Source organism: Mycteria americana, chromosome 9 (assembly GCF_035582795.1).
Source record: "Mycteria americana isolate JAX WOST 10 ecotype Jacksonville Zoo and Gardens chromosome 9, USCA_MyAme_1.0, whole genome shotgun sequence".
Lineage (NCBI taxonomy): Eukaryota > Metazoa > Chordata > Aves > Ciconiiformes > Ciconiidae > Mycteria > Mycteria americana.
The window spans coordinates 1,815,538-1,839,410 of NC_134373.1; the positions used below are offsets into that span (position 1 = coordinate 1,815,538).

General features: G+C 43.4%; 2 protein-coding genes across 2 annotated transcripts in view; both read left to right on the forward strand.

Moving 5' to 3' along the window:
- The first annotated feature begins 504 nt into the window (after positions 1–504).
- The window catches only part of LOC142414647 (UDP-glucuronosyltransferase 1A6-like), a 40,042-nt gene continuing 16,673 nt past the window's right edge, over positions 505–23,873 (forward strand). Inside the window, exon 1 of the mRNA XM_075512103.1 lies at positions 505–1,379. Coding sequence (XP_075368218.1) covers positions 534–1,379 — 846 coding nt within the window. The 5' untranslated portion in view covers positions 505–533. The remainder of the gene's footprint in view (positions 1,380–23,873) is intronic.
- On the forward strand, positions 2,506–11,180 carry LOC142414365 (UDP-glucuronosyltransferase 1A6-like). The gene is made up of 5 exons (XM_075511493.1): positions 2,506–2,552; positions 5,886–6,039; positions 7,567–7,686; positions 8,199–9,050; positions 11,157–11,180. Exons 1-5 carry the CDS (start codon positions 2,506–2,508, stop codon positions 11,178–11,180), a joined length of 1,197 nt encoding a protein of 398 aa, XP_075367608.1.

A 23,873-nucleotide genomic window follows, 5' to 3' on the forward strand; every position in this document is an offset into this window, starting at 1 on the left:
GGCTCTTTCCTGCCCTTTCCCCTTATCCTGAGGGTCTCCTCTTCTGTCCTCAGACAAATTATCTGAACATCCATGAAATTTGTTATAGCAAAAAAAAAAAAAATTTTTTTTATTTTGATTTTGTACTAGCCACAATGAAGTTTGTTGAGGCTGTTTTCATTTGTTACTGTGGTGTTGGAGTTGTTCACACCAGACTTGCCTTCCCTGGCCCTGGCCAAGGGGTAAGACAGGACACATCAACAATCAAGAGAGAAGTCCTCTGAAAGGACTAGCATGCTGAGGAGCTAGTTCTCTGTTGAACACTGAGGAACCCCAATGACTCAGCACAGAAAAGGGTCACTGCATTTGGCTTTACAAGTAATGAAAAAAAAAACCCTAAACCAACCCACAACCCAAAGCAGTGAATCATTAACTAGAAGATTATGACAAAGCAGCACAAGTCAACAGATAAACCTGTCGGCTTCCTTCAAAAGCATCTTCAAGCTACTGCCTGAAGAAGACTCTTTCACAGTCCATATTCTGACCGCAGGAACATGACTCTGCAGCTTTGCTGTGCCTGGATTTTTATCCTCCTCCTTCCTGGCCTCTCAGATGGAGGGAAACTCCTGGTGGTGCCCATGGATGGAAGCCACTGGCTTAGCATGCGGCAAGTGGTTGAAAAGCTCACCGAGAGAGGACACGAAGTGGTGGTGGTTATACCAGAAGTAAGCTGGCAGATGAAGACAACACCAGCATACACGGTGAAAACATACCCAGTGTCTTACACAATAGAAGAGCTGGATAATGCCTTTCATGAGTACGTTGCCACTCACCTGAAGGACCTGCCTTTCCCGCTGAACGCTCTAGCGCTGTACAACAACTCAGTGCACGTTTTCCGTACATTCTTTGTTCAGTGCAGGAACTTGTTCAGCAGCAAGGAGACCCTGCAGTACTTGAATCAAAGTGGCTTTGATGCTGTCCTAACAGACCCTATTTTTATGTGCGGAGCGACACTTGCTAATTATCTTTCTCTTCCGTTTGTGTTCTTCATGAGAGGATTTCCTTGCAACTTACACTATGAAGCACCGCAGTGCCCAAGCCCTCTGTCCTACACCCCGAGGCTATTTACCTTCAACTCAGACCGCATGACCTTTTTCCAGAGAGTGGAAAATGCACTGGTTGCCCTCCTGGAGCTTGTGTACTGTAACGGTTTCTATGAAGACGCAATAAAGTTTTCCTCTGAAGTTCTTCAGAGAGATGTATCCCTGCTAGACCTCCTGAACTCTGCTTCCGTTTGGCTTCTGAGATTTGACTTTGTGTTTGAGTACGTCAGACCAGTGATGCCCAATATGGTCTTTATTGGAGGTATAAACTGTGCTCAGAGGAAACCACTGTCTAAGGTATGTTATTTTTCCTCCAAATTATACATTTTCCAATGAAATGTGATTACATAGTTTCTGGACGTTTAGTGCTATTGGATTTTTTAATTTCTGGTGATAACTTAATACAACCATGTTTTGACAGTTGTTTTCCACAGGCTGAAATCAAATTACCTTCATGGAGGCAGACGACTTATTTGAATTAATGAGTATTTTCTAAGAAGTCCAACAAAAAATGGACTTCATCTGCCAGCTACAAATTACTGTCCTCAGTGAATGTATATTATTCACCAACCAGATGCAGTTTTGATTTAATCTTCATGGAGTCTGACATATATTTCTTTCACCTGCCCAAAAACCCAAAGACCATGCTCTGAGAGTTGTCTTTTGTTTTTAACTCTAGGCTCAGCAGAGTAATTTAATTTGCTTTGGTTGTGTTTTCATGACATCTGTTTTCCAAACTGGCTGTCTACGTTAAGTTATTTCTGTTTGTAGATCATGGTGAAACATAAATGTCATGTTGAAATGGGAAGAATTGATCTAAAATAGTGTATTTGGTGAAAGGCACTTGTACGCAACCTCACATAAGTTTTCATACCTATTTCTTCACATTTGCTTTTACCAGAATCATTCTGCAGGGTTTTTAAAGCTAATCTAGAAATTTAAATCTATTTTTATAGTTACCATATAGTCTCTAAAACAATTAATAGCAGTAGGCATTTCTTTCCAGGCACAAGACAGGACACAAACATCTTTCCTTTGTAATTATTCCCTCACTTCTGAATTGTGGTCACACAATATCACTGCACAATTGCAATACAGTATCTTTGAGCTGAAGGTTTTTTTCTTTCTTCTTTCAGATTTCTTTTATACTCTTTGACGGGTTTATGCAGTGTCCACTGAATTCAATAAAGAATAAGGCAAATAAAGAGTAATATTATAAATTAGAATATTGGAATAGTATTATAAATAAGGCATTCTCTCGCATTAGGCTCAAGAGAGTGGCACTTCATAGTGTGAGATTTAAGAGGCAAATTCTTGCTGGTTGCATGACATAAGTCTTTACTTTTATATCTTGAAGGTCTCAGAGCTACAAACAGTTTGTAGCTTGCTACAGGGGTAGAACCATCCTGCCCGTCTTGGCAGAATGGCGTGTCCCGTCTTCACACTGACACTTGTCGTTTGGTGGAAATCGTATGAAAAACCCTTGAAAAACCTCGTGTGTTCCTCCTGTCTTCAGTCTGGCTTTTCTAGCTACATTTTCTACAGGCAGCAGAGGAATTTCTCCTATTTCACTTTGACCAGTGCCCAGCAACAAGGCAATAATGCAGTAGAGTGTAAACAAATGTGAAGTGAGTCATATAGGAAAAAAAGATCTACCTATCCATCCACAGTAGTAAGCCCTGGGTTGATCATTACTGTTCAGAAATATACTCATAGGATAAGAATAGATAGTTCTCTGAAACCTGGTAGCCCCATCGCTCAACAGAAAAGAAAACAAAGAGTTAGGACGACTAGGAAAGGGAGAGAGAACAAGAGATTTAAAATGCGGTTTCTTTTCTCAGATGAGGAGCTTAAGCCACAGACCTTTCTGTTACACCACTTTCCATAGTTTTCCACAGGCAGAAAAAGCGGGCATTGTGGCTGCATTCCAGAAGAGGGCTCCTTTGTGCCGTCTCTCACATGGTCCCGTGGAGTACCTGCTCTGGAGCTGAAGGCATCAGGGTGCTGAGGAGCTTGTGCTTTTGCAGAACTGGGCATATAGTCCATCCAGCACAGAGCTGGGAATTAAATCCCAAGTTCCCTGACCTTCCTGAGCCGTAAGCATTGTCCACAGACTGCAGTCTCAGAATGGGAGAACATGCGACCACACGACTGGGCCTGGGGGAAAACAAGCTGCACTTTTTCATTGACTAAGATAACCGCACTGGCTGCCTCAGGCTGGATTTCCTCTTGCCCTGCACTTCGTATAGCCATCCATCTCAGTACCAATTACATATTCATTAACAGACGCTGCTCCTGTGCCAGCGTCATCCTCTAATGACTCCAGAAGTTCCTGAAGGCTGGCATGGTAAGTGGTCCCTCATTAGGGGCACATTGCAAATGAACTCAGACTGTGAGCCCTGAGATACTTTGATTAATATCTCATCTTTAGCCAAAGTTAATGCAAAGTTGCTTTTTTGGGCAGCTCCTAAAAACAAAGTTCATCTGATTTGATCAAAGCAAAGTTCAGAAATGTAAGCTATAGCAACCTTTCCAAGTTGTTCCTGTTTTTTTTGACATAAAACACCTATTACTTTTTTTAACCTAAAGCACCTATTACTTATTTAAACAACTGGTTAACCTAAAACATTAAAATAACCCCAGACTCAAGTAGGTAGTTACTCAAGTAAAGGAGAAGTGTAACTGAATAAAGACCTTGTGGTTTGTCCCTCCAGCACAAGGATTAAGAAAACAGGTCCTGTTCTGAAACCCTCCTGCCAGAGCCAGCAGCATTTGGGAAGCTCTGATAAGGAGACATTTCTAACTGGTCCTTTGAAATAGGCAATTAAAGTGGAATTCAAAGACTTTGGCAAGAAGCCAAGGAATACAGTAAGCGGTACCAAAGCGCACACACATACCTGGTACACAGAGACACACTTTTCAAAAGCCTGCACAACCCAAACGTCACTTCGTGTGACCTCAGAAGGGATCCTGTCATATCTGCGGGTACTGTTAATTTGCTAACATGGGTAGCTAGGATTAGTACAGCTATAGGGGAACTCTTAATTTTCAGCACTGAAGCAGTAGTTGTCACTCTGTTCATGAACCAAATACTAAGGTCGCTTTTTTCATGCAATATTCAAGGTATTGATGAACCTAGGGGCAGTTCTCAGCAGCTCGATACCACGTCAGCATCTGTGTATTATGCCTTTGTAAAGGATGTTGAGCACCTCTAAAGCTGACAATAATATTCATGGCAAAATACACAACATCAGGCAAGTAAAAGCAGCACCACTTTTGAAAAAGCAAGTTTAACTGTCATGCATTGTACATCTTCAGTGCACAGTATGCATCAACCTGAAACGGCTGCGCTAATCGAACAGTCCATCTCACTGTCCTCTTCAGTTTGCTTTTGTCCACATCCCTGTGCCTCCCATATTTTGAAGAAGACACATTGAAGGAAGCTGTAAAACATAGTTCTTTCAACAGAAATTCCCTCATATCAAATGGAACTACTGCCTTAGTTTCCCTTTCCACAGGAAGTTTGTCTTCTGGTTAAATTAAAACACCTTCTCTAATGTGAGTCTAAAGGTACCATATTTGAAAAAAGTCTATGCACAGAAATCTAGAAAGGTTATAAGAGTATTGTATTTACAGATATCAAACACATCTCCCTACAAAAGCTAGGAAATGTTCCAATTACAGTTACCTGGGCAGCCTTAAATGTCACCTTTCTTTCTATCAGGATACAGTCATTAATTTTAGGATCACATACTATTGTTTGCATATGATTTCTATTCACTGCTTAGGAAAGGGTTGCCCTAGAAATGATCTGTGTTCCGTGATTTGCTTAGCTGCCTTCTGCTTCTTGATACTGCAAAGACTTAGAGTAAGATTACTTTCCAACTTGCAGTCAACATATCACCAGTTTTATGGGTTGTTTTTCCTCTGAATTCAGCTAGCCAAACTACGTATTATCTTATCCTGTGCAGGTGAATGCCAGTGTATCTCCATAGCTGTGTAAAATGTAAAGGGGGAATCAGGCAGGTTCATGTTAGCAGCTACCAACCTGCATTTTACCGTAATCCTTTTGCCTGACACTGTTTAGCATCACAAAAAAAAAAAAAAAGTGGGTTCAATTACACAATAATTCCTCCACGTATAAGCCTGGCCCATCATCCAAAAACCTCGGAAATTAAATTACATCATTACCTGTGCATTTGAGCTACCTGTTCCTGTTTGCAAGACCCAGAGCATAAGGGGGTGAGCAATCTCATCTAACGATAGGAAAACAAATGCAGTAGATGAAACCAACACTTCCAGGCTGCCTCAATAAACATTTGGTTTTAGTTCTAGTTTTAGTGCTGCTCATGTAACAAGTAGCGGCTGAGGTATCCATTTGCTATCCTCTTCCCTTAGTGGCACTCACTGTTTGCTGCTCAGGTTAGAAGAAATCCACATCACAACCAGACCAACTCAGAGATAAGCAGTTTGAGAGAGTTTTAGTACCTTTTCCAGCTGAAGCAATCATAGGGTGAGGGGTAAGCACACCTGCACCCAAACCCCTCAACATGGTTGTGACTCAAGGGCCAAGCAGTCTCAACTCCTCAGAGCTGCTTGCATGCCAGTGCAGCACTGCTCCATCACAGCAATGCTCCTTGCCAGCTCAAAGGGACATCCTGGAGGAACCCACATGAGCCTTATGGTGAGAGATACTCCTGGGAGGAGAATAAATCTGCAGTCTTGAGTCACCCAAGCTTGAGCTTTGTTTAACATAAAATATCTGCCCTTCAGTATCCAGTGGGGATACTGATTTCCTCCCAGATGTGAGGAGCTCACACATGGCTCTCGCTCTTTGAGGCATCTGTTCCTCAAACTACTCTGTGGTGCTCAACTGCACATAAAACAGGAGATGGTAACGAGCACCACGCCCTTCAAACCTGAAAGGGTGAAGGGTCTAGGTGCCCTTTGCTACCGGGTAATGAACAACAAACACGTGTAAATCTACCATGTTATTTTGAAAAAATGAGCCAGTCTGTTAATTTTCTGAATAATAATTACCCAGCTTAGACCTCAGCTAATTCTGTGCTAACCTAAGAACTTCATCCTTTCTTTGTCTGTTCTCTGTTTACCTCTAATTTATCTTTTTTTTAATTCTGTCCTTCCTGTTGCTGCCTCACATTTTCCACATTTGTTTTCTCTGACGATCTGGTACAAAAAATAGGTAGTCTTTTGAGTCCATAAGAAAGTGTAGCCATACTAGCAAGAGACTTGTGCTCATATAGAGACTGGAAGATTAACTTTGTATTGGCTGTTTACAGCCAACTAATTTTGCTGTTGAAGGTCATATCCAAGTGCAGAGAAAAAAACCACACCAAACAGCAAGTTCCAAATGGGTTTGGTCACTTCTTATCACAGCACTTGCAATACGCTCTTTATCTCCGAATCTCCAGCATTCAATCAGAATTATTTGTAAATCTGTTCAGTCTCACACTTTCAGTCTGTGCCTTTCGAAACTGCCTCCTGCCTCTCACTCCCCCATATTTGGCCATCTCTAGAAATCTATTCTCCATGTCTAAAGCTGGTTCCTCCATGTCAGCGTGACAGCGTGAAGCTACGCAGAGCAGTGCTAGCACCCTTTGGGTGTCTACTGAGACAAACCCCATTGCTGTAAGGGTTTATTTCTCCATACTGAAGGTGCTGGGAATCCCACCACCACTTAGAAGACGAAGGAAGAGGAAAAACTTTGTGCTGCTGATAGTTTTGCATCAGCTCTTTTCTTCACAAGGACCTCTTCCTTAGCACCATCCAAAAGACTTTTGGTGTGGCATTGCTTTTACTTGCATAAAGACAAAACATTCCTGCAGCAAAGCCCTGAGGGCCTCAGTTCACTGCACACTCCCAGAGGACAGCAGTGAATGCCAGCAAACAAGGGGTCACACCACCCTGGTAGTGCTTTCTTGGGAAACCCAAGCTGGGGTATTACCACCTAGTTTTTTTTATATCAGCCCAGCAATCAGATCCTCCCTCAGGAAACTCTAGGGATAGCTCATGCCTCCCTGTGAGTGGATTCAAACCCACAGGTCCAACTACCAAGTTCCTGGCTAATTTAATCAAGAGAGGATCTCTCTTCTCATCAAAGTTGGGCTCCTGCTCAGAAAGGAACGTGGAAGAGGAAAGGTGATTTTGCAGCTCCATCAGGGCTCACAGCTGAAGAGGTCCAGGAGACACCTGTGTGCCGTTGCTTACACTGCCGCCTGTATCTCTGAAGGGAGGGGAGCTCAGAAGCCTAGTTTGCCTGTTGGGGTTTTCTCTGTGTGTGTTATCAGTAGGATTAGTAAAAGATATCATATCTCCTCCTAAATTTTGTCTTGCTCACAGTGTATAAAAAGAGTTTCAGAGACCAAAGACCAAGGCTCCTTCTTTGTGTCCCAAAAGGTCTACACTGGCCTCCTTTCCCTTCACTTGCTCTGAACCCATCATGTAGTTCCTTTTTTTTGTGTAGTACCACGGGGAGAAAAGCCAAACAGGATTGTTCTTCTCCTCCTCAGATTTTGGATTGCATGGTACATCCTGGGAGCTAGGATATATTCGTAAGACATGCAGGTTTGACTGCTTCCGGGAGGTGGGAATTTAACATCAGCCTTCTACATACTGGTTAGGTGTTCTCCATTAGGCGAGTCCATAAAAGAAATGGTGTTGCAATTTCCATTCATTCTGCTGGGTGTATTTTAAAGGTTGCCTTTTGAAAGCAAAACCAGGCTTATTTTCTTACTGGGTACTTATCAAGTCAATGATATTAACCACAAGTATTACTACAAGATGACATCCCTGGTCTTCTTAGTTTCATGAAGGAAGGAATGTGCTGACATACTTCCAAGCTTAAAAATTAACAAAGTACAAAGGGGGACATCTTTTTTCAAGAACAGTGTGCTCTCCTTCCCTGTTATATGAACAATTACAATATTGAAGGATAACCACAACAATATTGGGAAGTTAAACATTTATTTCTGCAATCAATAAGTTCCCTCCAGAAAAGTTAAAGATTGCATGGACCTTCATATAAAGGACTGTGTCAGATGCCACCAGAGCAGAACTCTCCAGTTTACTTCCACCGAAATGGCTCTTCTGTTTCAGTGTTTTTACCAACGTACTTGGATGTTTCTTCTTCTGACATCATCTTTAATCTTTGCTGAAGGTGGAAGGATCCTGGTGATACCTCAGGATGGAAGTCACTGGCTCAGCATGCACCCTGTGGTGGGGAAACTCCAGCAAAACGGACATGAAGTTGTTGTGGTTGTACCGTCAGCAAGTTTGTATATGAAGCCAAAGCAGCCTCAGAATTATACAGTGAAAGTATATCCAATACCTTACACAGAGGAACATTTAGCTGTTGCGCTCAAGTCGTTCATTAACGCTCATTTTATTGAACAATCTGTTTTGAATATTGTTATTACAATGTATCAAAGCATATTAGAAATTTCCAGGTTCTTTTTCACCAACTGTGAGAGCCTTTTGCACAACAAAGACATGATGCAGTATTTGAGAGAGAGCGAGTTTGATGTGGTTTTCACAGATCCAATGCTGATGTGCGGACCGATAATTGCTGAGTATCTTTCAGTTCCTTCTGTCTTCTTCTTGCGGGGGTTTCCTTGCGGTATGGATTCTGAAGCTACCCAGTGTCCAAACCCTCCTTCCTATGTCCCCAGACTCTTTCTAAAAAATTCAGATAGCATGACATTTGCTCAACGCGTGAAGAACATGCTGGCCCATATGCTGGAGTTTGTTTACTGTAAGCCTATATTCACTCAAATTGAAGAACTTGCATATGAGATTTTTCAAAAGAAAGTGACAGCTACAGACCTTCTAAGCCATGGATCTATTTGGCTAATGAGATACGATTTTGTGTTTGAGTTCCCGAGACCAGTGATGCCAAACATGGTTTTTATTGGAGGGATAAACTGTGATCAGAAGAAAAAACTGTCTCAGGTATAAAATTTTATTTTGTTTTTATTGAAAAGGCAAGAACATAAATGCTTAAGCTTCCTTACATCAAAACCTAACTGACGACACCTTGGTATTTAAAGACAGAAAGCTAATGAGAAATCTTGCATGATGCAGAAATGTTATTTCCTAGTATCCAGCATTCAAATTAAATCATATCCTGGCAAACCTAAAATCTTATCAGATACGAAGATTTAAGTGACATGTAACTTTTATGCAAATGCTAAGCTGCTTTGTTGAACTGAAGCTCACCTGAATTTTGGTGAGTTGCAAACTTTCCTTTCCAACAGGAGCCAGACTTGGTAGCTTCCATTTTATCTAAGTTTCTTATGCCATGTCCATCTCCATAAGAGCTGTCCCTACAACCAAAGCCAGGCTTGGAGGACTTGGCTATATTGGTCTGAAAGAGCCTGAAGAACATCCATAAGCATAGTCTGCTCTCTCTCTGCCCCATGGTGTCCTCCCTTTCCAGCTGTCTCATGGACTGTCCGTCCATACTTCTGTACACCCGTTCTCCTTTCATAGACATTGAAGGTTCTAGGACTTAAGATTTTAGCTATTCATCAGTTCTTCTTCTGTCACGTCCATCTGCCAGATTGATTCATTTACATCTTTCCCGTTATGTCAAGCTGTCAATATCTAACCCCCAAAAGAAAGCCTTTTTAAAATGTATCTTCCCCTTCTTTCATAGGCTATTTAATTAGGTTTTAAGCTTTTCTGGGCATGGATGTCTTCTGTAAATTCCCATTCAGGTTTTTGGGTACCAACCAGGTCTCTGAATCAAGTACAGCATATTCTATAGCAGATCAAAAGCAGGAAAGGGATATTCAAGTATTGCAAATTGTGAGTGCCCCTGAAACAGAGCAGTGTACAAGAAAGCCCTAATACCCTCCCCTTTTGTCCAGGTAAGTATGTTTAGTGCTTGTGTTGGAAGCAGCAGAATCAATCCTCTTACCAGGACAGTCTCTAGTGCCACTTGGTTCACTCTAACTGGTTGTAGATGTTGGAATGAGGGAAAAGGAGTAGCAGTTCCTCACAAGGGGTTGTGCTCAAAGGTTTGAGCACAAGTGCTCAAAAGGACATGGAGTCAGAGTGGGGAAGATTGCTGATCAGAAATTAAAGACCCAAGCAGATGTCTGTAAATACCCCCCATGGGAAACACATGACTTTCTTCATCTGTCAGTCTAGCTTGAACGCATCTTCTTCTAGTGTTCATTTGACAGCCTTTTCAGAGGTTATGAGCAACAGGTCTGTTTCTGTGCATCATCTTCTCCTGAGCCGTTTGGAAATTCCCATTAAGTTAATCCTGTGTCATAAACTACCAATATGGGGACAGTGCGGGTGATGGAGCTGGCTGCTCTTTTTGGAGGGCAGGTTCTCAATAAGGTCAAAGCTTTCCCACCAGGCTTGAAAATAAACATGCAGAAACTGCATGAGAAAGAAAGCTCCACCAGTGATGTAGAGCCCTAAATGCCCTGGAGAAGCAAATTGTATCCCAAAGGCACCTGCCCAGCTCCCTCATTACAAACTTTTATGGTGAGACGTTATCACCAATGTTTAAAAACCCAGCGATTTACAACCGAGAAGGATCTGGCCCCACAGAGTTCATGAACTGAACTGACAAGGGCCATGAACTCATGAGTTCATGAACTAGAAACCTGCTGTTGGTTTGTGTTACCTGAGGTACAATGTGAACTGCTGTTTTGCAACTTAGTTTTATACCCGATAGGATGAGGGGTTAGATGGAAGTTATATGTAGAGATGGGGAAAGATTTTCTGTTGGCTGCTTATCGTCAAAAAAAGCAGGTTTGCATCAATGAAAAAAAAACCCTAATTTTTCTCAATTGTACCAACTGTTTTTGGTTATCAAAACAAAACCCAAACCCCAGGTACTGCAACACTGATTTTTCATATTTATCTTTACTATAAGTTATGTTTCACTGTACTACTTGCCTCAGTTTCATTAGAAAAGAAAAAGCTTATTAAAAAAATACCAAATTACTACACTCTGTGACAACTCTGACAGCCTTCAGTGGCACAGAGGACTCCAACATGAGATGGAAATGAGTAATTTTGGTGCGCTCTTTATAGACCCAGTACTACCATGTGGGGTAATCCCAGCAATGTTTCTGTCCATCCACTCTGTGGATGCATTTCTTTCATGGATTCCCATGTACCTTAGAGCATGCTGTCAGTAAATGTCAGTAAGGGTTGCTGGGTTGCTGATGGTAAGAAGTGTGATGAGGCTGTGGTCCTAGTATGGGAAGAAGAAAAGGCTGGGGCACTGAGCTGTAGTCTCAGCTTGGGCGAGTGAAGTGTATGATAGGAGACACACCTTTCTCACGCTCATGCAAACCCGCTTTTGAAGTACAAACCTCATCTCAACCTTTTATAATCATTAATCACTTACCATGACTTCCGTTGGGTGCAAACTTGTGAACACCTGAAACGTGAGGCAAGTCAAAAAGGCAGAGCTATCATTAGGAAGCATTGCCAAGTGGTGTGTTTGCGTAGGTGGAGCATAGCTATAAAAGCTTGCGAACCGCCCCTGGGCCTCTCTTGTGCATGGGTTCCTGTCCGTCCAACTCGCAACGTGCTGGTGGCAGTGCTGCTCCCCTTCTTGTGCTGCCTGAGTCCTGCCGCCGCTGGGAAACTGCTGCTGATCCTGATGGAGGGCAGCCACTGGCTGAGTGTGAAGGAAGGCTGGCTGAGCTGAGCAAGAGAGGGCACGAAATAGTTGTCATCACACCGCACAGCAAAATGCTGATAGATTCCTCGGGGATATATGAATTGAAAACGTAACCTGTACCTTTCAAAAAGGAAGAGATGGAAGAACTTATGCGCTCACTTAGTGCAAACTGTTTTAGCGAGGAGCCTTTCCTGCCGAGATTTTTGAATACCTGGGGTAATTTCAGAAAGAGCTCTGCCATGTTTCAAGCTTGCTGCAGTTCCTTACTGTACAACAAAGAGATGAAGAAATACATCGAAGAAAGTAAATTTGATGCCATCTTTACAGATCCTCTGACACCCTGTGGACAGATAATTGCTTTGCGGTTTTCTAACCCTACTGTTTTCTTCTTGTGGGGCATCCCGTTGTTGTCTCACAAATGGAGTTCATTACCCAGTATGCAACACCCAAAATGCACACAGAGCCAAGGCATCGATTTATTTCTGGTCTTGCGCAAAACCAGGTGCTGGGTGGTAATTCCACAAAGCTAGCACCCCGCTCGATCATACAGGTGCAGTATTTATACAGTCTAGTTATACATACGCATAAGGAATTACGCAAAACAGTTTTCTATTGGTCTACATTTTCTTCTCTTACTCTTAAAGCTACAGTACTACTTTAATATTCTGCACATGCCCAAAGGTGAGGGTCTCTGCTTGGGCTGGGGTCTCCAGCTCAAGGGGTGGGACTTTTAGTATTATAATGAGGATAGTTCGTGTGAGGGTGCTTCTTATCACACTTCTAGTAGTAGCTTCAGATTGTTCCCAAAACATCTTAATTAGCCAGGATGTGTTTCACTCCCAGGGACAAGAATTTTTGATTAGACGTTCCACGTTCCAGTCTGAATCCCCCTTATCAACTTTATGTAAGTCCTGGCCTTCCATCAGCTCCTGATTGACTACACTGTGTGCTATAGACATTCATGCTGCTCAGAGTCCGGACCCACCACCCTACATCCCACGAATGTTCTCATTCAATACAGATCGTATGATGTTGCCTCAGAGAGTGAAGAACTTCCTGATCAGCCTTTCAGAGTCTTTCACCTGCAGTATGGTCTTTTCACCATTTGAAAGCCTGGCTTCAGACTTTCTCCAAAAGCCGATGACAATTACACAGTTTTGTCATGGATCCATTTGGCTGAAGAGACTTGACTTTCTCTTTCACTATCCCATGCCTGTAATGCCCAATATGATTTTCCCCGGAGCCATAAACTGCAGACAGACAAAACCATTATCTCAGGTCAGTGACTGGCTGGGAAAGGTCTAACAAGGGAAACATTCTGGCAGTCATACACCTGCATGATCTGGGTGAGGTCTAATAGTGTGTTTGATACGGACATTTCTTACCTAAAGAGATAATTTAGATTAATGCTTTCTGTATAGCTAATCCACATGAAAAACAGAGTGGTGTAGTTGACCAGGAGAACATGATGTGATTCCACCTCCTTTCCTTGGGTCTGCCCAACACGGGGATTTTGTTCAGTGAGCGGATCACGTGCTATGCTGTGTTTAATTCCAGCTGAAGTCAGGTACACAAATACCACCTCGCCCAGGAAATGCAAAAAGGGCAGGTGAATTATAACAGCTTTTCCAAAAATTCTTTGCCTCACATAAGAGACAGTAGAATATTTCTTCAAGAGCATTAGCTGCTTATTCAGTCAGAAAAGTAACTCGGTGAGTTATGCGCAATAGCATCATGTACTCTTTTCTGTAACAGCAGTCTTGTTTTTGAGTCAAAGGCTAATATTTTGTGGTGAAGGTTTTGGTCTAACAACAGCTTCCATCACAAAAACTAGGCGGCTGGATTCTCGACTGCATTTTTAGGAGACATCCAGTTTGGGTAGGGAGATGTTGATGGGTAGTTGCTTGGGCATCTGTGGTCTAAACAGCAGTTGCTAAAGGCATGCATGTGATGTATGTTAGCTTCTTGCTGCATGTGATGCATATTCTGGCTTGCTTGTGCCGTAAGTAGAACAGCCTCATGTGAAGCCAGAGATTAAGTGGAAAAAGAGATATAGGAGGAGACAGCTCTCCTCAGCAGATGATGAATCTGTAGTTCGTGTCACCCAGCCGTTTCAGCACTAAATCACATTGTTTCCTAGAAAGGATAAAGTTTTATCCTTTGTGAACGTTCCTCAAAAATAAACAGACTCTCCTCTATTCTTCCCTTGAACTTTTTTCACTTGCCAGCCTTCCCTGAGTCTTAGGGAATGGATTCCTCCTGCCTATCACCACTCTAACTCTTCCCCCAAATTCATAGGCCATTGTGAACATGAATGAGTGAAGCTTCACAAGAAAATAGATTTGCATTTTACAAGCCTGGCACATCTTCCCCAGAGCCAACCTTAACTGCCCTCAGGCTTTGCTTTACTCCTCCCGGTGCTTCATCTGATGCTGCCCATTGAAAGGACTGTTTATTGCTGTTGAGCTGCTAGTGTTCAGATCTTGCTTGTTCACAAAAGTCTCTTTCAAATTGCCGTCAACCCCCCCCCATGGCCACTTTTATCAGGGTAGTGCTTTTTCCTATCTGGTCTGTCCATCGGAGCTGCTTAATGGCTCCTCAGGGACAAACCCAGGCAGATCCTTTGGGAAAGCAACCGGATGAATCCTGCCTGCAGGCAAGGCCATGTGGCAGCTCCAGCTTAAAATCAGCATCTCCTCTGAAGACAAAGCTCAGTCTCACTCTCATCTTGCTCAGGGGCTAAAGATCATAGTCCAGCAGCAATATTTATTGCAGAAGTACTGATTCTTCAGTCCTGATTTCTTCTTGACTTCCGACTATGCCTCTGAGTCACACAGTTACATCTAACGGCAAAATATAATCCTGCGGGTTGACAAATTTATCTTAAGTACTTGTTAACCGCTCAGATACGGTATCTTACTTCTAGTTTTTCATCTGAAGTAATGCCACCACCTCCTGCCATTTAAAATCAATTCCTGTCCTGAAACAAGAGGACTGTTACTGCCTACTTCTGTCCAGGCTTTCCTGTATTTAATTAGGTACAAGGGCAACTGAGTGGCTTTTCCTTCCTATTGCTCCTGGAAGAAGAAAATGATCAAGAGAGGCACAGAGAGATAGGTCAGGATGAGAACAAAGAAGTGTCATGCATGACAGCATGGATTTGGTGGTTTTCCTTCGCCGATGCAAACCTCTGCTGCGGTGTTGCTTATTGTAATAAATTTGTACCTGGTATTGTACGTGGCCCCAGTGCTGAGCTGTATGTAAATCACAGAGCCTCCTCCTTAGGATTTGCACAGATATCATGCTGTATAGTGGCATAATTTTATAATTTGATTTAAATATACACTTGACAAGCATTCCAGAACAGCTGTAAAATGCTTATCAAAAAGAAAGAAAAGAAGGAAAGCAAGAAAGCATTTTAACACCTGCTTTCAGCAAGCCCAGTTACTTCCAAGTGCCAGCACTATTCAAAGACTTGGGATTTTCTTTTTGCAAAGTCTGATTTTATTTTCAATCTAACATCAATCAGCACAGGGAATCAATCAGAAAGGACCCATCCCAAGGGAGCCTCAGATACCAAGCCCAGTTCTGCCCAACCCAAGTTGATTTATCACGTTCCTTAAATGATTCATCAATGCCTTGAATGGTTACTGGTGACTGGTTTTGCTGGAAAAGCCAGATCGTTAAGGGGGAATGTGAGAATCTGGCAGGGGGCTGTGGGTCTATTTAAAATCTGTTAGGTCAGGGCAGATGAACAGACTTTGGATTTCTAGGAACATGGCTCATGTAAGTAAATACAGTTACTTAGTTTCTGCAGGGGTTTTGGTTTTCCTGTCTCTGTTTTGCTTGGCTGATGGCGGAAAGCTGTTGGTGGTGCCAATGGATGGGAGTCACTGGCTCAGCATGCGCTCAGTGCTGGTGGCCCTCAGCCAGAAAGAGCATGAAATTGTCGTTGTCGCACCAGAAGTAAACTTGAACGTGAAGGCATCTGAATATTACACTCTCAAAACGTATCCGGTGTCTTTAACTAGGGAAGAACTGGGAGCAAGCATGCATTCATTTGCTAACGATCTTTTTGAGAGAAGACCTTTTTTTCAAAGAATTACTGCACTTTATGAAAAAGTTCAAGTCATCTCCAGTCTCTACGTCTCCTCCTGTACCAGTTTGCTGCACAATAAGGATCTGATGCAATGTCTTGAAGGGAGTAAATTTGATGCTGTTCTCACAGATCCTGTTGTACCGTGTGGACAAATACTGGCTCTGCATCTCTCTATCCCGTCTGTTTTCTTTTTACGGGGACTCCCCTGCAGTTTTGATTTGCAGGCTACCCAGTGTCCAGATCCCCCTTCCTACGTCCCACGAACATTTACAGACAACTCAGACCACATGACATTTATCCAGCGCGTGGAAAACTTATTATTCAAGTCATCAGAATCCTTTCTTTGCAATTTTGCCTATTTACCATTTGAACTTCTGGCCTCAGATGTTCTCCGCAAACCAGTAACAATGAAGGAGCTCTTAAGCCATGGATCCATTTGGCTTAAAAGAATGGATTTTGTTTTTGAATACCCCATGCCAGTGATGCCCAACGTAGTTTTCATTGGAGGTATAAACTGTGGAAAGAAAAAGCCATTATCTCAGGTCAGTGATTTCCTTGATAAAATATATTAAGGTTTGAAGGGAAAAGGCTGTTTGCAAATGCTCTGTGTGTATATAAATGTATACATGAGTTTGTGGGATTTATACATGCAGTAAGGTATACTGTAAAGACATAGAAAATAGGTGAAAAACTGGGTTGATTTTAATTCTCTCTCACTCTTGCAGGTACTCTTCTAGCAGGATCTAAGCATTTTTGCTTACACAATTGTTTTCTTTGGGCTAGGTGGAAGTAGTTTATCACTACACTCTCGCCAATGAGGCACATACCCACCAGTGAGGGTGATCCCTGTCTTACCAGGCAGGTCTGCTGCTTGTATTTGCCAGATCGGTATTATTACCTGAAACTATTTGTTTTACTGTCACAACTGATTTTTAAAAACAATGAATCTTTTCGGTTAATAGAACCATCCTTTCATACTTTAGAAATCAAGTGTCATAACGCATCAGTCGGCAGGTAATGTCCTGGTTGCTTTGTCAGTCTAGGCTTATCTTTTCACCGCATGGATTTCTTACAAAATTTTCTGCAAAACTGTTGGAGGTTTATGTAGCTGCTAGCCAGCACTAAGCATCTGCAACAGCTTACACTGCCTTCTGAAAAGTTTCTCTACAAAAGGGGTACCTAGAGCTGCAGTAGGTCAGTAAATGTCCTTAAAAAAATTCTGGTACGTGCTATCAACCTTCATAGTAAAATACTGTACGGTCAAAATTACTTCTGTGCCATAATTTTCATAATTAGGGCTGATTGTCTGCAAATCCTGTCTATGCATTAGTGTTGTTTGCTTTCATGGCCCTGGGGCATGCTCTTCCCAGGCTGATCTAGAATGGTATTTCTGAGTTGCTAATCCAGTTTTAAATATATCTGGCAAAAAATATGCCTTTGTCCTTCCTCCTTCCAGCCCCTACTTCATCCTTCCAAAAAGAAGCCTTTCTGGGAAATGAACTTTGATAGCCAATTTTCCATTTTCATTGCAATGTCAAGATATAAAACTGATAAAGAAACCAGACCATTTCCCATGTGAAGCATTAAGATTTTTCTAATCTTTTACAAACAGAAAATAATTTGGACTGGCAGGAGTGGAGGAATTTTCTTATACTAAAAATTCTTTTTGGAAAATTAATGATCTGCTAATCAGCACTTTTGAGCAGACCACTTGTTGAAGAATCCCTTATTTCCTTAAATCCCAGTGTCCTCCAGTACAAAGAGGTGGATGTTTCCCAGTCTAGCTGCTGCTCTGATTACTGGCTGCCAAATTGGCTGCACTTTAACACCTTTTATCCTGTCTTTGCCATACTCATGATTATACATTTACCACACAGCAAATAAGTCTAAAGATCATCCCAAGAAAGCATAACCTAAAAACGTGGAGCTGGGAATATTCTTTCTGGGCAGCACTTACCAGATTTCTGCAGAAATGGCCCTGGTGCTCAGTGCTCATCTGCAAGGCACGGCGGCGCTGGCTCTGCTCCTGTCCGTGCTCAGTTTGGCAGCTGGTGGGAAGCTGCTGGTGGTGCCGGTGGATGGGAGTTGTTGGCTCAGCATGTGGGAAGTGTTGGATGGTCTCAGGCAGAGGGGACATGAAATAGTCGTCGTTGCACCTGAAATAAACATACATATAAAACCATCAGAGAATTTTGTTATGAAAATGTACCCAATACCCTTTACAAAGGAAGAGGTGGGTAGAAGTATCCATTCTTTTTCACGGGAGGTATTTGAAGAAGGATCTTTTCTGGAAAGATTTCTTAAAGTATACCAAAGTATGAAAAGCATCTCTGCCATTACTCTGTCTGCCTGTGCACACTTACTATACAACAAAGAGCTTGTCAGATATCTTGAGGAGAGCAAGTTTGATGTCGTCCTTACAGACCCTGTACTACCCTGGCAAACAACCGTGGCATCATGCTTCCATCTTCATCAGTCTTGTCAGTCTAGAAACCATCTTAAACAGCTCTTCCACATCTGCTGTGGGGCCATAAGCCTCCTAGAGATGGGTCTTCAAGGAGAGACAGAGGGGATGGGTCGTGCCCAGGGGGAGGGAGCAGCCTCTGCTAGGCCGAGTCGTGATGTGGATGGGACACATCTCCTGCACTGCAAAAGGTTCAGCCAGAGGGAGGCTACCAGAAGTGCAGTTCCACCCAGAACCACCCCTGCCTCCTCCCTGGGACACCCTTTACTCTTCCTCTACTAGAAACACATGGGAGTTACCTGGTGCGTCCACCACATACCACCCGCCTGTGGACTTGGCTAGAATTAATGCTTATGATGCAGCCTTTTATCAAATGAATGATTATCCATTTACCACACAGCAAATACCTCGAAGGATCAAAAGTTACGTTGTAGCACAGATTGCTTAAAAGCGCGGCGGAGCTGGTGCTATCGCTTCAGTGCTGCCAGTGGTTTTCTTTCTGGGCAGCACTCACCAGATTTCTGCAGAAATGGCCCTGGTGCTCAGTGCTCATCTACAAGTCACAGCGGTGCTGGCTCTGCTCCTGTCCGTGCTCAGTTTGGCGGCTGGTGGGAAGCTGCTGGTGGTGCCGGTGGATGGGAGTCATTGGCTCAGCATGCGGGAAGTGTTGGATGGTCTCAGGCAGAGGGGACATGAAATAGTCGTCGTTGCACCTGAAATCAGTTTGTTCCTAAAGCCAACAAAGGATTTTGTTATGAAAATGTACCCAGTCCCTTTCACACAGGAAAAGATGGATGAAAATTTCCAGGCATTTTTACAAGATGTACTTGAAGAAGGATCTTTTCTGGAAAGATTTCTTAAAGTGTACCAAAGTACGAAAAGAGTCTCTGATTTGGCAGTCTCCAGCTGTGAACACTTACTGTACAACAAAGAGCTTGTCAGATACCTTGAGGACAGTAAGTTTGATGCTGTCCTTACAGACCCTGTACTACCCTGTGGGTTGATCCTGGCCGAGCATCTGTCAGTCCCTTCCGTGGTTTTTTTGCGAGGAATACCATGTGGTTTAGATTTTGAAGCCACTCAGTGTCCCAATCCCCCTTCTTATGTCCCGAGGATATTCACTGAGCATACTGACCGCATGAACTTTCTCCAGCGGGTGAAGAATCTAATCTTTGACATCCCAAATTATTTTCTCTGTGATTTTGTCTTTCAACCATACGCAAAACTGGCTTCTGGGTTCCTCCAGCGGGATGTGACTGTGCTGGATCTCTTACGCCAGGCTTCCATTTGGCTCATGAGGTTAGATTTTGTGTTAGATTATCCAAGACCTTTGATGCCCAACATAATTTTAATTGGAGGAGTAAACTGTGCTCACAAGAAGCTACCTCAGGTGGGTCATGCTCTGTTTTTAAGTCTTGCTCTGATAGACTTCTGTGTTTACAAGGGTGGAATTTTGTACTGGAGATAGGAATCAAGTTCCCGTTTAGGGTGAGTTAGGCAAATACTTGTGAAAGAAATTATTTTTCTCTCACCTTCTTCCTCAGTTTCCATTTTCTGTGTAGCAGCTATACCTTTTCAGTTATAAAGTATGCTCAGCTGAAGAGAAACTCTAGGCTCTTCTAGTGAAGGTCTGTGATGGGACATTGTATCCACCAGCGAATGGGATTGTCAGTGTTTCTGGACGGTAGGACAAAGTGCCGGATTTATCTTATGAGCAGCTCCATGGGATGGCCCACAAAACCTTAAAAGCTCTTTCCAGGCTCAAAACCCCAGTCCTAATGAATGGAGCCATGGAGCAGGTCTGCTTTGACACTTCCAGCACAGCATGTCTAGCACTGAGGGGATGGGTGCAGCCTTGGTGATTATGCCAACCTTTCAGATGTGGCATGTGCTTTGGGTGCCTCGGACGTAGAAGATAGCAATGCGGTTCTTACTGGAGAGCCTCCTCTGCTGCTCTGTGGGAGAGCCTGGAGAGGTGTACTATTCTTTTTGGTGCCCTGGCTTTCTCTTCAGTCGTATTATTTAGGACTTGTGTGCCGTGGGGTGAGGCCACCAAGCTTGTGTGGCAATTCCACCCATCTCCAAGTAGCGGAGGTGGCTGTGGCATCTCACAGACATCCTCATGCACACTGTAATTTGCCACCTGAGCATTCATGCAACTCCACCGCAGCTGGACATGATGCAAGATTTGCCAGTGACAAAAAAGAAGCCAGTATTAGGCCCTAAATCGTTTTGTGGAAAGTCCCCCTCAAAGAGTGTTCAGACATCTCTGCTTTGTCCTCCGAGCTCACAAAGCCAAGCCCTTTATGCCCTGAGGAAGGTCTCAGACACTGGACGTACCGCTTAGTGTGGGTGATGTGTCCTGCTGACAAACCTGGCATCATGCTTCCATCTTCATCAGTCTTGTCAGTCTAGAAACCATCTTAAACAGCTCTTCCACATCTGCTGTGGGGCCATAAGCCTCCTAGAGATGGGTCTTCAAGGAGAGACAGAGGGGATGGGTCGTGCCCAGGGGGAGGGAGCAGCCTCTGCTAGGCTGAGTCGTGATGTGGATGGGACACATCTCCTGCACTGCAAAAGGTTCAGCCAGAGGGAGGCTACCAGAAGTGCAGTTCCACCCAGAACCACCCCTGCCTCCTCCCTGGGACACCCTTTACTCTTCCTCTACTAGAAACACATGGGAGTTACCGGGTGCGTCCACCACATACCACCCGCCTGTGGACTTGGCTAGAATTAATGCTTATGATGCAGCCTTTTATCAAATGAATGATTATCCATTTACCACACAGCAAATACCTCGAAGGATCAAAAGTTACGTTGTAGCACAGATTGCTTAAAAGCGCGGCGGAGCTGGTGCTATCGCTTCAGTGCTGCCAGTGGTTTTCTTTCTGGGCAGCACTCACCAGATTTCTGCAGAAATGGCCCCGGTGCTCAGTGCTCATCCGCAAGTCACGGCGGTGCTGGCTCTGCTCCTGTCCGTGCTCAGTTTGGCAGCTGGTGGGAAGCTGCTGGTGGTGCAGGTGGATGGGAGTCCTTGGCTCAGCATGCGGGAAGTGTTGGATGGTCTCAGGCAGAGGGGACATGAAATAGTCGTCGTTGCACCTGAGATAAATTTACACATAAAGCCAACAAAGGATTTTGTTATGAAAATGTACCCAGTCCCTTTCACACAGGAAGAACTGGATGAAAATTTCCAGGCATTTTTACAAGATGTACTTGAAGAAGGATCTTTTCTGGAAAAATTTCTTAAAGTGTACCAAAGTACGAAAAGAGTCTCTGATTTGGCAGTCTCCAGCTGTGAACACTTACTGTACAACAAAGAGCTTGTCAGATACCTTGAGGACAGTAAGTTTGATGCTGTCCTTACAGACCCTGTACTACCCTGTGGGCAGATCCTGGCTGAGCATCTGTCAGTCCCTTCCGTGTTTTTTTTGCGAGGAATACCATGTGGTTTAGAATTTGAAGCCACTCAATGTCCCAATCCCCCTTCTTATGTCCCCAGGATACTCACAGAGCATACTGACCGCATGAACTTTCTCCAGCGGGTGAAGAATCTAATCTTTGACATCCCAAATTATTTTCTCTGTGATTTTATCTTTCAATCATACGCAAAACTGGCTTCTGGGTTCCTCCAGCGGGACGTGACTGTGCTGGATCTCTTACGCCAGGCTTCCATTTGGCTCATGAGGTCAGATTTTGTGTTAGATTATCCAAGACCTTTGATGCCCAACATAATTTTAATTGGAGGAGTAAACTGTGCTCACAAGAAGCTACCTCAGGTGGGTCATGCTCTGTTTTTAAGTCTTGCTCTGATAGACTTCTGTGTTTACAAGGGTGGAATTTTGTATTGGAGATATAAATCAAGGTCCCGTTTAGGGTGAGTTAGGCAAATACTTGTGAAAGAAATTTTTTTTCTCTCACCTTCTTCCTCACTTTCCATTTTCTGTGTAGCAGCTATACCTTTTCAGTTATAAAGTATGCTCAGTTGATGCATTTTATCATTATATGTATTCAAAGCCATTTTATGTAGCGTTGAGTAACTTGCTACCCTATCCCTTAGTGAGTGATGGATGAACAGCAGGCAAGTCTGAGGGGCTGTCAAAGCCTTGCAGTTGGGTATAATCCATACAGCTTTGCAAATGGTTGTAGTAGGGTCTGGTATTTACCGAGAAATGCACATCAGGCTTCTCTCCTGGGGCACCCTTGCTGCCTTACCGCTTCTTTTTGTCAATGAATTTGTCTGCTCCTTCACATGGGTATTTCCAAAGCTGGAATCAGCAGGAGTGTTGCAGGTTGTGGACTCTCAGGCTAAGAAGCACTGTCTCTGTTTACAGGCAGGCCTCAGAAGATTTTGCCTTAGTGATGCCTATGTGAGATCTGAGAACAAAGTCAATCTCAATGAGCGTGAAGGTGCTACGGTGGCTTGGCAGAACCTGCTGAAAAGCAGTAGAGCTGCCAAAGCTTTCCTAGTTGAAACAGGTGGGGTTTATCTGGTGCATCCACCACATTTACCACCTGCCTGCGTAGGTTGCTGAACTCTATTGCTCATTATCCAGCCTTTTATCAAATCAGTGATTATCCATTGACCACACAGCAAATACTTTGAAGGATCAAAAGTTAGGCTGTAGCACAGATTGCTTAAAAGTGCGGAGCTGGTGCTATCGCTTCAGTGCTGCCAGCGGTTTTCTTTCTGGACGGCACTCACCAGATTTCCGCAGAAATGGCCCTGATGCTTACTGCTCATCCACAAGTCATGGCAATGCTGGCTCTGCTCCTGTCCGTGCTCAGTTTGGCTGCTGGTGGGAAGCTGCTGGTGGTTCCAGTGGACGGGAGTCGTTGGCTCAGCATGCGGGAAGTGTTGGACGGTCTCAGGCAGAAGGGACATGAAATACTCGTCATTGAACCTGAGATAAATTGCACCTGGCTGAGCATCTTTCAGTGCCTTCTGTGTTTCTCTTGCAGCAAATACCATGTGGTTTAGAATTTGAAGCCACTCAATGTCCCAATCCCCCTTCTTATGTCCCCAGGATACTCACAGAGCATACCGACCGCATGAACTTTCTCCAGTGGGTGAAGAATCTAATCTTTGACATCCCAAATTATTTTCTCTGTGAGTTTCTTTTTCAACCATACACAAAACTGGCTTCTGAGTTCCTTCAGCAGGACGTGACTGTGCCGGATCTCTTACGCAAGGCCTCCATTTGGCTTCTGCGATTAGACTTTGTGTTCCACTATCCCAGACCATTGATGCCCAAAATGATTGTAATTGGAGGAGTAAACTGTGCTCACAAGAAGCTAACTCAGGTGGGTCATGCCCAATTCTTGTTCTCTTAAGTTCCTGTGTTCACTAGAGAAGTTTTATCACAGATTTTGTTAGAAAGGTCTCTTCAACTGAGTAATAGTAAACTGCTTCAAACTGCTTTTGCTTTGCCAAGAGGTGCCGGTACTCATTTCAGTGAAGATATCTTGTATCACACCACAAAAATGGGGGTGGTGTTTTGAATGAGTATAGCTCTACTGAAGTCCACGTAAATTTGTGGAGGTCTGAATCTGATC